Source organism: Dermochelys coriacea, chromosome 7, assembly GCF_009764565.3.
Source record: "Dermochelys coriacea isolate rDerCor1 chromosome 7, rDerCor1.pri.v4, whole genome shotgun sequence".
Taxonomy (NCBI): Eukaryota; Metazoa; Chordata; order Testudines; family Dermochelyidae; genus Dermochelys; species Dermochelys coriacea.
The window spans coordinates 113,377,543-113,391,993 of NC_050074.1; the positions used below are offsets into that span (position 1 = coordinate 113,377,543).

The following is a 14,451-nucleotide window of genomic DNA, read 5'->3' on the forward strand; positions in this document are numbered from 1 at the left end:
GACCAATTTTTTAAAAAGGCTGTAGAGGCAATTCAGGCAATTACAGGCCTTAACCCTAACTTTAGTACCAGGCAAATTTGTTGAAATTATAGTAAAGAACAGAATTATCAGACACATAGATGAACATATTATGCTGGGGAAGAGTCAATGTGACTTTTTTAAAGAGAAATCATGTCTCACCAATCTATTCAAATATTTTAAGGCTGTCAATGTGGACAAGGGTGATCCTGTTAGAGTGTACCTGGACTATGAAAAAGTTTTGAGAAGGTCCCCCACCAAAGGCTCTTCAACAACATAAGCAGGGTAGGAATAAATTTTGTGGTCAGTTTTCACAATGGAAAGTGATAAGTAGCAGGATCCCCCAAAGATCTGTACTGGGACCTGTGCTGCTCAACATATTCACAAATGATCTGGAAAAGGAGGTGAACAGTGAGGAAGCAAAAAATCAAGAAAGTCTAAAGCTGAATGTGAAGAGTTACAAAGGGATCTCACAAAACTGGGCAACTGGGCAATAAACTGGCAGATGAATTCAGTGTAGACAAACACAAAGTAATGCACATTGGAAACAATCCTAATTATACATATAAAATAACGGGATCTAAATAAGCTGTTACCACTCAAGTAAGATCTTGGAGTCATGGACAGTTCTGTGGACAGTTCTGTGGACAGTTCTCTAAAAACATCTGCTCAATGTGCAGCAGCAGCAGTCAAAATAGCTAACTGAATGTTAGGAATCATCATGAAAGGGATCAATAATAAGAGAAAATAAAATAATGTCACTATATAAATACATTGTAAGGCCAAACCTGGAGTACTGCATGCAGTTCTGGTTGTCTCATCTCATCTCAAAAATAATATATTAAAATTGGAAAAGGTATAGAGAGAAGAGCAACATAAAGTATTCAGGGTATTAAAGAGCTTATATAAAATGAAAAGGAGTACTTGTGGCACTTTAGAGACTAACAAATTTATTTGAGCATAAGCTTTCGAGAGCTACAGCTCACTTCATCGGATGCATGCAGTGGAAAAATACAGTGGGGAGATTTTATATACACAGAGAACATGAAACAATGGGTGTTACCATACACACCGTAACGAGAGTGATCAGGTACCTGTAGCTGTAGCTCACGAAAGCTTATAATAAATAATTAAATTTGTTAGTCTCCAAGGTGCCACAAGTACTCCTTTTCTTTTTGCGGATACAGACTAACACAGCTGCTACTCTGAAACCTATATAAAATGACAGGTAAAATGCATCCGATGAAGTGAGCTGTAGCTCACGAAAGCTTATGCTCTAATAAATTTGTTAGTCTCTAAGGTGCCACAGGTACTCCTTTTCTTTTTGCTATATAAAATGAGAGATTAAAAAGACGGGGGCTCTTCAGCATGGAAAAAAGATGATCAAGGGGCGATATGATAGAGGTCTATAAAATCAAGAAAGGTGTGGAGAAAGTGAATAGTAGTGTTATTTACCCCTTTACATAACACAAGAACTAGGGGACACTAAATGAAATTAATAGGCAGCAGATTTAAAACAAACACAAGGATATACTTCTACACAAAATGCACAGTCCACCTGTGGAACTCATTGCCAGGGGATGTTGTGAAGGTCAAGAGTATAACTTATTCAAAAAAGAATAAGTAAGTTCATGGAGGTTAGGTCCACTAATGGATATTAGCCAGGATGGTCAGGGATGCAAACCTAAGCTCTGGGTGTCCCTAAACCTCTGAGTGGAACCTTTGAAGTAGCTTGCACTGACCACTGTCAGAAGACAGGATCTTGGGTTAGATGGACCATCGGTCTGACCCAGTAGAGCCATTCTTATGGTTTTACGTATTGCCCACAGGGGATCTTGCTATAGTACTGCCCCTCTCCACTTCCCTACCATGAGTTGTGGTTTAGAAGCCACGATATAGTCATATTCCCTCTTTGGGCAGACTGAGCTTTTGCATGTTGATCTAGAGTGTATGATGCAAGTGTTTAGCTGTTCATTCAGGCCTTTGCCTGAGGGAGCAAGTTTCAATGTGTTCAGTTTCAGCTGCAATATTGAGGGGACTTGCCTAGTTCTTGGTGTTTTAAATAAATTCACAAGTACCTAGAGAGGCCTGAATGGGCATTTTCTTTATATATCAAAAAATAAATATCCACCAAGCATTCTGTCTAATTTGTTTTTAGAGTGGAAAGACACCCACTATTTTATGTATACAGTGCTTAATTTGTGAGATTAGAGAAAATGAAACATTTAAATACTCACAGTAACACGTTCCCCTGAGTGGATTTCCAAGGTACCTGTTCTCAGAGTCACAGCTGCAGAAATAAAAATGAACTGAATTACTGTTAAACACATTTTATAATTTTAATACAAAATTAGAGTGAACATTTTTTCCCAAATGTAAGGGGACAGTTTTAACTTATTAGAGGTGAGGATAAGTAAATGTTTAAGACATTTGATATAAGATATCATTCCAAACAAATGAAACAGCACTGACTTTAGCTATGTATTAAATTCAAAGGTAATTTGAGATCTGGAATGTATATACTGAGAAGTTAAGATGAGACTTCAAAATCTTCAAAATTGTTACATCGTTCATTTTGTTTTGTTCTACAGCAGTAATATACTATACAGTTATTCTTTGTTAACATGCATAGTTTCAACCAAATAGTCTAAAACCCAAAAACAATAAAACCATTTTTTAAAATAATCTGTTTTAAAACAACACTGGCAGAGGCAAAATAAAGAAAATGCCATGTCCCTTTCAAAATTCATATCCTGTTTGCTATATCTGATGTAAATTACAGCTATCATCACTTCCCCTTCATGTTCTCCATAACTCACTTCTTAGCATGGCAGAAATGGGGGGAATGGCCATTTTTGGTGTGATTACACACACTGTAGGGATGTAGGATACAAATAATAAATGAGATTGTTCAAAAAACATTTATGAATATTCTTAGGTCATAACTTTTATGTTTATTTCACTGCTAATGTATAACCAACATCTACTCAGATGTATGCAGTCACAATTCAAACACATCTCAAGAAATAGACTTTTCTAGAAAAATACAGAACCCAAAGACCTACACTATGGCTTTAGGTTACAGTCCAGAGGAAGTGGTGGACACCCTTCAGCTGCACCATTCTGCCCAAGCTCCTGTTATGCTGAAGGGGGTAATAGTAATTTGCAACACCCCTTTTTGGGGTGCAGCATACTCCCCCATGTATTCAGCTAGCTCTGCTAACCAGCAGAGAGTGCTACACAAAGGAAGAAGCCATGATTTTACCTGCTCCCTGCCACTAACCACCCATTTCCCACCCACCTGCTCCCAGAGGGTAACATCTGTGGCAGAGCCCCTGCACTACACTGAGCACCAGGAACCAAAATCCAAGAGACCCTAACCTAACTGTGAAAAGCTCCATTTCAACTCTCTATTCCACTGCATGATTCTCTTCCATCTATGCCCAGTGTAGCCCTTAAGCAGCTGAAAATAAACAGTGCTCCTACTACCAATGCTCCAGAAGTCTCAATGCCTCTTTTGTTTCCTCTCACGTGACCCATTGTACATGGAATGCCTTCAAGTCACCTTCCCCATCGCATTCAAATCCCTCCTTGAATATTACTTCTGCCATCTTGCCTGTGAGAAGTAGGGGAATAAAAAATGGAGCTGTCCAGAGGTGTTCTTGCCTTACTACATAACCATGACCTCTTATAACTTTTACTCTTCCTCTTTTCTCTGTTTATCATTTTCACTTATGTTGCAGTTCAATTGTGAGTTCTTAGAGTGGGCAGGAACAATATTTTTGTTTGTGTTAGGTGTCAAATTCATTTTTGGAGCACTGAGAAAATCATGATTAATTATAATTTACAACAATAAAAATAATTAAACGAGTAAGAACTTGAAACAAAACCCAGGATACCCTAGATGTCTCTAAACAGATCCTCATAGTCAAAGTGTGTTGCAACCAGCCTTTTATTGATTAATTTCTTTAGGTAGTTACTTTTATTGCTAAATAAGATGGAGCAGTAGCTATTGTGTAGGTGACAAGGCATATCAATGCCAGAAGTTGAAAAATATCCCTGTCCTATTTATAAAATAAGTTGTTCTCTTCAGCTTTATAACTCTTATGAAATAACCTACAGAATTTCATAGTGATTAAATGAATAAGATTATAAGAAATTACTCTAAAAACCTACATAATTTAATAGAAAATTATAACCGTTCTCTTGGTTTATGAACCATTCCACAGAATTCTCTAGCAGAGTTATAATTTTCTATTAAATTGTATAGGATGGTTCAGAAAACCAAGAGAAAGGTTATCATTTTCTATTAATGTCTATAGAACGTTTTCCCTATGGGAAGGTCTGGATCAGGCAGTTATTGTCATTTTGTTTTTTTATTGCTTTGTGCTCTTCAAGAAACTTTGGTTGCAAGAGATTGTTGCATTAGATTTATTTTATTTATGAGCAATATTGAAAAACTGCTTAACTTAGATGTCATATCATCTAGCAATTTCCTGAATCTGGAGTATACTCTATTTATAACAGCTTAACTCCTATGAGAAAAACAATTTAAGTTTTAATTTTCTCAAGTCTGTTTTACAGTTGTTCTCCTTAATAGTTCTCCAACATAATATTTGGTTGTTATTGTGCTCATTTTATTCAAAAATGGGGGAAAATACCAGTGAGTATTTGTTACCACATCATAGAAGAAAATAAGCATCAATGGCATTTACAACATAACTTGATTCTCCCATGGAATTAATGCAGCTTTTCAGAGTTTTGTTTGCCTATTATACTTTCCAAACAGCTTCAGGTACCAAAGAAGAAGAGAATAGCACCCATTGTCCTGAAAGAACTGTTGCAAATTACAGTTTAATGGCAAATTTCTCATTCTGTATAGCTAAAAACTTCCTAAAATTAGCACTCCAGGAAAAGTATTATGCTAGACACAGCATTCCAAAATTGTTATTTTTTGTTCATCTTCTCAGTAACCTCATCATTTACTAAGTGCATACATATTGTATTACACACAAAAACAATGTTGAAACATTATTCATGTCACAAAGTCAAGCACTCAGACTTCACGTCACAAAGTCAAGCACTCAGTCAAGCATTATGCAACCTTGATTCACCTCCCTTGTGTGTTCATTATAATACAGGCAGGCCTGCCGACAAGGGGGCAAAAGAGGCAATTGCCCAGAAATCCCCCCCCAGCACCTCCCGAGAGCAGTGGGCCCCCCCGATCAGCTTGTTCCCGTCCCCCCTAGTGCCTCCCATCCACTGCTGTCAACTGTTTGGTGGCCTGCCGGAGGCACTGGGGGAGGGGGAGGAGCAGGGGATGGGAAGAGGTGGGGCAGACCTCTTGAGCACAACCCAAGCTGGGTGGGAAGTGGCAGCTGCCTCCTCCCCAGCCAGGTTCTCTCAGGCAGCTGCTGGGGAAGGCTGCAGAGCAGAGATCGGGAGGGGCCAGCATTAAAAGCAGCTACCACCTGTTCCCGGCCTGGACTCCTGCCACCAGCGAGAACAGCAGAAAGGGCGGGGAAGGGGGGCAGGCTCAGCAGGAAGACAAAGTGTCCTCCCCACTCCACTCCCCGCAGGTAACATGGGGTGGGAGAGCACGGTGACCCTGGGCTGGGCACAGAGGGGACTACATGTGATCTGCCCTTTAAATCATGCCCCCGCACTATGGGGAGGCACCAGTTGTATATGGGTGCCCTCATGGAAGGGATGGGGGGAAGGAGCCTAGGATGGAGTGGAGGGGGCACCCCTCAGGAAATCTGGAAGTCAGCGGCTATGTTCCTAGGCGTGCACGGGGTGGTACGGGTGGCAGCAAAGGCAGCCAGGCAGACATGTGGAAGCCCTGGCTGTGCCGGAAGTGCGTGCCCAGCAGCGCACCAGTGGGGACCCACTGACTGTTCTGCCCTGGGACCCAGAATTCCAGTCGGCAAGCCTGATCAGATATATTTTCCACAGGAGCCCTGCTTCAATCAGTGACCAGGTTGGACCTGCTCTGGCAATGAATCAGAGATGTGTAGTGAAAAAGACTGTGAGCTGAATCAAATAAATTTGTTAGTCTCTAAGGTGCCACAAGTACTCCTTTTCTTTTTGCGAATACAGACTAACATGGCTGCTACTCTGAAACCTGAAAAAGACTGTTGTCTATAGAACCCCTTCCTCATTTGCTGAAAAAATTTCTTCATGTGGCATCACACTGACACCCAGATGGTTAATCAGACTCCGCTACATAGACCTCTGCCACTTGAAGTAACATAGTAAGTGATAGCAACAGTAGGATGTCATCCTCTATGTGGACTAGCACTAGAAGGGGATGAGACTCACTGCTTGCTAATTGGTTTCAGTTAATTGCTGAATGGTGAGATTCAGGAATCATGGGTTTAATTCCAGACTCTGGAGGGAAGTGTGCTCTAGTGGGCACAGATTCTTCTATTTCCCCGAGATCAATCCCTTCAGTACCATCTCCTCCACCCTGTCTCTGTCCTGTTTCTTTCTTACTCCTGGCACCTTGTCCGCACAGTTTCGGTCTCTGTTACTCAAGCTTCTCTTCCTAGTCCCAATCTCTCTCTGCTCACCCAGTCCTACTCTCCCCTCTGAGCTCACTGAGTCCCAGTACCCACCTCCCTCCAACTCTCAGTCACTCTGCCTGTACACATCCAGTCCCAGTCTCCTTGCCCTGACACTCCTAGTCCCACAGCTACTCACCCAGTCTCTCTCCCTCTACTCCCTCCCCAGCTCCTTATCCCAGTCTTCCCCTATTTGGTTTCTTGGTGCAGTCTCTGCCCAGCTAATCTCAGGTATTTCCCCATATTTCACCTCGATGTCAGATGTTTCCCCTTCCCTCCGACTCCATTCCCCGTCATGCTAGTTCTTAGTTCCAATCTCCTTGTCCAGACAGTCTGCATCCTTCCCACACATCATCATCTGATCTCATTGCTAGCCAACTGATCCTCAGGTTCCTCCTCCCATTTCCTCCCCAACTCCCATCCCAGTGTCTTTGCCTATCCAGTTTCTGCCTCCTCTCTGTCCCCAGTTTATGGACCGAGTCTCCTTGCTAAATCAGTGGTAGACTCCCACAACTCCCAATCACAGTTCCTCTCCTCATGTCCAGCCCCCATCACACCAGACTACTTATCCCTATCTACTCCTTTCCCTCCCCTGGCTCTGGCTTTTGTCCATTCTGCCTTCAAATCATACAGCTTCCTCCTCTAAACAGCCTCTGTGCCAGCAGGAGGGTCACAGAGTGTGTGAGAGTAACAGACTCCCTCCTCTCAGCTCCAGTACTTGGCCCTTTTCCCGCCTGGAAAAGCTGCAAACAGGCATTCCAGGCTAAGTCCAGCTTAACTCCTATAGCTCTGTGTTGGCGCATGCTCAGTCACTTAGGTAGGATATGTGAGAGAATGGGGCAAACTCAGTTGCTCTCTGTGGAAGGCTCAAGTGAAGTCTGGTCAAAACTAGAGCTGTGAGAGGCTCAAGAATGCTCAGTTTGAATAGAATCTTCAAGAGTTTCCCTGCTAAAAATCAAAGGTGTTTCCACTGAGCATGAGAGAAATATCATTTTTCAAAAAATGTTGTGGCCAAATCTTTCCAGATTTTTATGGGGATGACATAAGGCGCATCCCTGACACAAAGTCCACTCTCTGTCAAATGTTAAGTTTTTGCTTCAAACACGAAGGTGCTGGAGATATTCGAAGAAAAAGTCTTAATTTTTTAACATGGGTACACCAACGTATTTTTCCCTGGCTTCGTTTTTGAAAATGGCTGAACTATTTTGGCTCAAATTTCCCCAAAAAATTCAGTGAGAGGCAGATATCTGGCATAGTAAATTTACCTCAATTAAAGTCTGACAAAATTATAAGCCACTGAACACAGGGTCTTTATCATGGGCAGTGTCAGACAACCTTAACAATAGAATCATAGGACTGGAAAGAACCTCAAGAGGTCATCTAGTCCAGTCCCCTGGATTCATAGCAGGAGTATTATCTAGATCATCCCTGACAGGGGGTTGTCTTACCTGCTCTTATAAATCTCCAATGATGGAGATTCCACAACCTCCCGAGACAATTTATTCAAATGCTTAACCACCTTGACAGTTATGATTTTTTTCCGAATGTCCAACCTAAACCTCCCTTGCTGCAGTTTAAGACCGTTGCTTCTTGTCCTATCCTCAGAGGTTAATGACAACAATTTTTCTGCCTCTTCCTTGTAACAACCTTTTTATATACTTGAAAACTGTTATGTCCCCTCTCAGTCTTCTCTTCGCCAGACTAAACAAACCCAATTTTTTCAATCTTCCCTCATAGTCATGTTTTATAGACCTTTAATCATTTTTGTTGCTTTTCTCTGGACTTTCTCCAATTTGTCTACATCTTTCCTGATATGTGGCACCCAGAACTGGATGCAGTACCCCTGCTGAGGCCTAATCAGCATGGAGTAGAGCGGAAGAATTACTTCTTGTGTCTTGCTTACAAAACTCTCGCTAATACATCCCAGAATGATGTTTGCTTTTTAGGCAACAGTGTTACACTGTTGACTCATATTTAGCTTGTGAACCACTAGGACCCCCAGATCCATTACTGCCTAGGAAGCAGAAATCCTACTGCAAAAAATTCCCATTTTGTATGTGTGCAACTGATTGTTCCTTCCTAAGTGGACTACTTTGCATTTGTCCTTGTTGAATTTCACCCTATTTACTTCAGACCATTTCTCCAGTTTGTTCAGATCATTTTGAATTTTAATCCTATCCTCCAAGCATTTGCAACTCTCCCCCACACCCCATCTTGGTTTCATCCACAAACTTTATAAGTGTACTCTCTCTAAATCAATGACCGAGATATTAAACAGAACTATACCCAGAATTGGTCCCTGAGGGAGCCCACTCGAGATGCCCTTCCAGCATTACTGTGAACCACTGATAACTACTCTCCGGGAATGGTTTTCTAACCTTATAGTAGCTCCATCTAGGTTGTATTTCTCTAGTTTGTTTATAAGTCATCCATGCAAGACGGTATCAAAAGCCTTCCTATAGTCAAGATATACCATGTCTATTGCTTCCTCCCATCCACAAGGCTTGTATCCTGTCAAAGAAAGCTATTAGTTGGTTTGACATGATTTGTTCTTGACAGATCCATGATGACTGTTACTTCTCACCTTATTATCTTCTACCTGTTCGCAAATTGATTGCACATTGATTGTAGCTGGTGCTACAGACATGCCTATAATAAAAACTCTCCACTCTCATAGAAAAGCCTGTGGGTGGATTTCAATGAATGAAATCTCCACAAGGATCCCTCCACTAAACTCCACCCTAACCATTTCAGCAGAAGAAATGTTTTCCCACCCACCTCAACCCCTGAAGAAGACATCTTGCCCTCAGATCTGCAATCTTCTGGCTCTGCTATGGCCTCTCCTCCTGGCTCCAAGGTAGCGTTAGATCCATGGGAGGGGGAAGCTCTACAGAAAATATACCACCAGACTTTAACTTTTCTGCATAAACTCAATGGGGCCAGACAAGGATGATGTATTTGACCAGCCTCCAGCCCCAACCCCAGTCTACAATCTCTTCTAGTTCCTTAATACAGATACTGGAGTCATGGAGGGCTCTCCTCAATACATCGATCTGGAGATGATGAGCAGAGGCAATAATAGTACTTTTTACTACTGTACTTGATCTTTCATCCAAAGATGGCAAAGCTCTTTCAGTACCTTGATTTCTCACGTAGTCTCATAGCTTGAACATAGGCATATAAAATTACATCCAGTTTTTGGGAATATCTTTAAATTGGCAATTTTGAAAAGAAGAGTTAAGGCACAATGCTTTATTTATTTTCTTTTTAAAATGGAGCATTTTAAAGAATCTGCTTTTCTTTCCCTGTCATTAAGATTGTTCAACATTCTCTATTACAGTAGCAAGACTATATATTGTATAACAGGTATAATTACATGATGCAAGTTATTATGAGATAACAGGACATTTTTGATTGCTCTGGCCCTTATATGTTTCAAAGATAGAATTAGATTACAAGTTAGGCAATATTCAGAAAATACCTTATTTTATATCGGAACACAAAAGTCCTTAGTTTTATAAAATAAAAAGGAAAAACTTCTGGACAATTCAGCTTACACAGATTGTAAATTCCTTGATCTGAATCTATGAGACTTAATGCTTTATAGAAAAAATATAATCAAAACCTTCTTAAATCTGAACAGTCTTGAAAGTTTCAAGATTCACATATAAGGTTGCCCACTTTAGGAATCACAGTGATTTAAATGTTCACAACTTTGAAGTATTCTGACTACAATGCCTGTCCAAATGCACGTTTTTGTATTGTACTGTTTTTATCATCTGCTGTCTCAGACTATGACCTAAAAGTAAGCACTTTACATCTAAGAACCCGTTATTTGTTTGGTAAGACTTTGTACTGAACTGTTCTGTGTTTACCCATAAAACTACACAAATAACTTCTTACCGTGAAATGAAGAGGTATTTAATTACAGGATTCCTTCAAACATTTAATCGTGAAAAATAATTCTGTGACAAAGCAAATGTATTATTTCTAACAGGAAACTACTCAAAGTTTATTGAATTCCACATCAGTAAAGCATAATCTATCTGTACTGATCAATGGAAAATACTTTTTTTGGAATTCTCCTCTTTTTCTTCAAATAATCTTTCTCATCAGATTTGTGTTAATGATCTTCTTTTTACTAATCCATGCTAACTATCCTTAATTAAATCTAATATTTCCACATGTCAAATTATCCTGTCCTTGATTATGGATTCCTCACTCCCCAAGTACGCAGATCTTTTATTATAATTATTATTTGTGTTATAGTAGCAACTATAAGGCTCATTGTGCTAGCCATTTCTCACAAGCATGTAGTGAAACAATCACCCTGAATAATTTATAACCTAAATAGGCAAGACAGACAAGGGGTGACAAGAAACACATTAAGTGAAGTGGCTTTCCCAATGTCACAGAGCAGGTCAGAGACAAAAGCAGGCACAGTACCCAGGTCTCCCCATTCAGTGGCTTGTCTATCAGACCAAATTGCCTTCCACTGGCATGTAGTTGACTGGATCTTCATTGATTCCCATCCCAAGGATGTCATACAACACAACTTTGATGTAAATAAAAATAAATACATACACCAAAAAAGCAAGTGCACATAACTTGAAAATATCCATACAGTATGTCTAAAGCAATGTAAATATAAATGCTTATAGAGATGTTGAAAAAAGAGTGAATTATAAGAAAAAATTTGACTGCATTTTTAGTACTTTTTTTGCGATATAATCTCACATAAGTATCCATTTTTGTCTCTAAGAACCATTAACTCCTGCAAACAGCTATAGAATTGACCTTTAACACTCCTGAAGGAAATATGACAATGCAATTTTACAGTTAGCCATTTTAGCTGTTCTGGCATAATGCATGAAGAACTGATGTAATGCCTGTAATATAAAACCAAGCTAAACAATGCATTGTACAGCAACAAAATATTTTGATATACTTCCTTTTTTGTGTGTGCCTATTTTCAGTTGAAAGATACCACTTAAATGTATACCACTTGCAGCACCGTAAAAAATGAATGAAAGTTTTTTTAAAGTAATCTGCATTTATTTGTTCATAAGAAAACATACTCTAGCCTCCAGTTCAGTTCTACTTAGTAGTTTGATATTCTTTGTACTGTTCTATTAAGCATGTGTATTGCTTTTTATAAGTCAAGAAATATGGTTTCAATTACAAAAGCCCTATTCCCTGAATTAATTCTATCATTATAGTACTTTAGTTATTACAGTAATTGTTTTGTACTTTTAAAAAAATCCAATATATTGTTTTGAATAGTATCTACTTTCAAATGCACTTACAGTATTTGGTTATACTTGAAACATACAGTATATTTCAAATCTTTGAAGCAGGAATTACATTAGATACGTTATATATGCTATAGGACTATGATCATTTGCTTTAAGTGGTAATAATGAATTATCAGTACTACTCTGGCATGTTTCCAAAGATACGTCTCCCATTTTCAAGGACAAAGGGAAGAATGTTTTAAACAGATTACTTACAAAATCTATGGTTTGTTCATTGACCTTTTGATGACCTGTTATTTCCAGTTATTCTCTAACCCTTTCAATTAGTTTTATGGTTAGATATCATATTCGTTATTTTTGTTCTAACCAGTTATTTTGGTTCTTTCGAAGTTCCAAGTTGTGGTGTACCTTTAAGTTTAAAAGCACATGAACTTAGGAAGCCCCCAATGCCAACCTATTTCAATGCATCCTCTATGTTAAAGGTCGCAACCATATATGGATCTTATGCTTTAGCTTATCACCATCTACCTACCTAAATGACAGCCAAAATATACTCTAACATAAACCTATAAACCTATTATAATAAAACAAATAAGCAATCCCATAAGAAAATAAGAAAAAAGATATATACACAAGCAAGCAGGTTAGCCTTAGATGTATCTCATGTACCTGTTATGTACATCAGTTCATTGCCAGGATACTTCTGTGGTTGAATAATGTACCTGTAGTCAGAACTTCTCCTTAAACTCTATTTTCAGCTCCCCAAATACTTGGGGTTTTCCGTTGGGCTGTTTATCTGTGCAAAGTTTGTCTGTTCAAAGTTCATAGGCCTCAGGCTTTATGCTAATATGCTGAAGCTGATGTCTTAGAGGATAGAAGCCTGTAGGTTTCTTGCATTACTGTAGAATATAATGCAAAGCAATGAATAGAATAAAGGCAAGTTAGCCTACTGGGCTACATTGTTTTAATTTATGAAAGCACATATCATATTGTCTCTAGACACTTGATGGTTTAAATATAATCTTTTATTAAACTGCACTAGGCAGTGTACTGTGTCTATACTGTGTCCTATCATAAGTTTCTATGCTTATGTTGATTGAATATCCCAAAAAAGTTGCACAAACACTGAAGACATTCAATTATTGCATCCTTTCAAGGAGTATAACTTAATAAAAACAAATAAAGAATCAGAATTTATTGCCTGTTTCCCAACAACAAAACGTGCACTGTCACATTACTACTACTCTTCATACAACAGAAGCTATGATTAATTTTACAATAGTGGCTTCTAGGATATTTTGGTTCAATAATAATGGTTGAAATGACTTCCCTGTGCAGGGGACCAGCACAAGTCCCATGCACCAAGCAAGTTCCAGTTAAGAAGTGCATGTGAGTTGTGCTGGCTCTCTACACAGAGGTGAATTTCACCCAACCTGAGCTAATACAGGATTTCTGAGGGGCTTCTGGATATGCCCATGGACTGATAGGAAAGAGTGAAATAACAGTCCTGAGGTCAGTTTATGCAGCACCAGGAGAATGCAGACATATTGAAATAATCTTGTGCAAGAGAGTGCATAGGTGCATTGCCATATATGGGCCCATTTCACTCATTTTGTGAACCTTACACAAAAATGCCACATATCTCAAATGCCCATGCACAGTGAGTTCTCACCCTAGTTTGAGATTGGTACCTTTGGGCGGCATTTGCAAGTTAAGTTCTCTCTGAGTCTTTCAGCTACACTCAGACTGTTGAAGAAAATAGACAAGAAGTTTCTGGGGAGGCCCAAGTGAAGGGATCCATTTGAGCCTGACTGACTCATGGAAACTGGATATCTTCAGCCTAGGAGACCCATAAGCATCACCCCTTATGGCAACAACCCTCACCACCATCTTCCCCATATCTGACAAAACCTAAAACCAAGCTAGATTTACATCCTAGCTTTTTAAGGTCCTAGCATTTTCTTGGTGAAGAATCTTGACCAGGGTGACAACCTTGTTCTATAGCTCCACCTGACCCATGATTAATGAAAGGCTGGTGACCCTATGAGAAGGGCTGCAACTGAAGAGTGGTAAACCCGTTATTCAAATGAATCTCACTGCCACAAATCAGGATTCTGGAGCACAATACCATAAGTGTGGCTGGTCTTTCCTCTAGCCATGGCTGTGTTTAATCCCAAACCCTCGTAGTGAAGATGGGAGATGTAGCTCACATCCTCCTCAGAGAGGATATTTTTTTACTCAACTGTCTTCCAAATGGAAACAGTTTCTGTGACTCTACCAAACCATTATTAGATGTTCAAAATACATGGTGCAAGGCCTTGTTATCTGTATTAGATGTTGAGTTCTTATTCCAATATCTCAATCATGGCTCTCAAATTCCTAGGCCACTTTTAATTCTAAATTAACTTTCTTGGACTGCTCCTGTAGAAACCCAGGGAAGGTAGGATTTCTCCCCAGTGGAGTTAATGCCACAGTGTTTCTCAGTAGAAGAACAGTATTTGGCATCACATAATTCAGACAGATGAGACATCTGGTTCTTCTGAGTCCAAACAGCAGGCTTCAGAAGGCTGATCCTCTGCTTCCCCACCCATACAGCTTGAATTGAAGCATCATCA

At 39.6% G+C, this 14,451-nt stretch overlaps 1 protein-coding gene across 3 annotated transcripts in view; it reads right to left on the reverse strand.

The window, feature by feature from the left end:
- ATRNL1 (attractin like 1) overlaps positions 1-14,451 on the reverse strand; it is a 1,048,037-nt gene that overhangs the window by 559,393 nt on the left and 474,193 nt on the right. For all 3 annotated transcript variants that reach the window (XM_043518640.1, XM_038411471.2, XM_043518642.1), the window contains one exon: positions 2,256-2,308. In XM_043518640.1, coding sequence (XP_043374575.1) covers positions 2,256-2,308 — 53 coding nt within the window. The remainder of the gene's footprint in view (positions 1-2,255; positions 2,309-14,451) is intronic.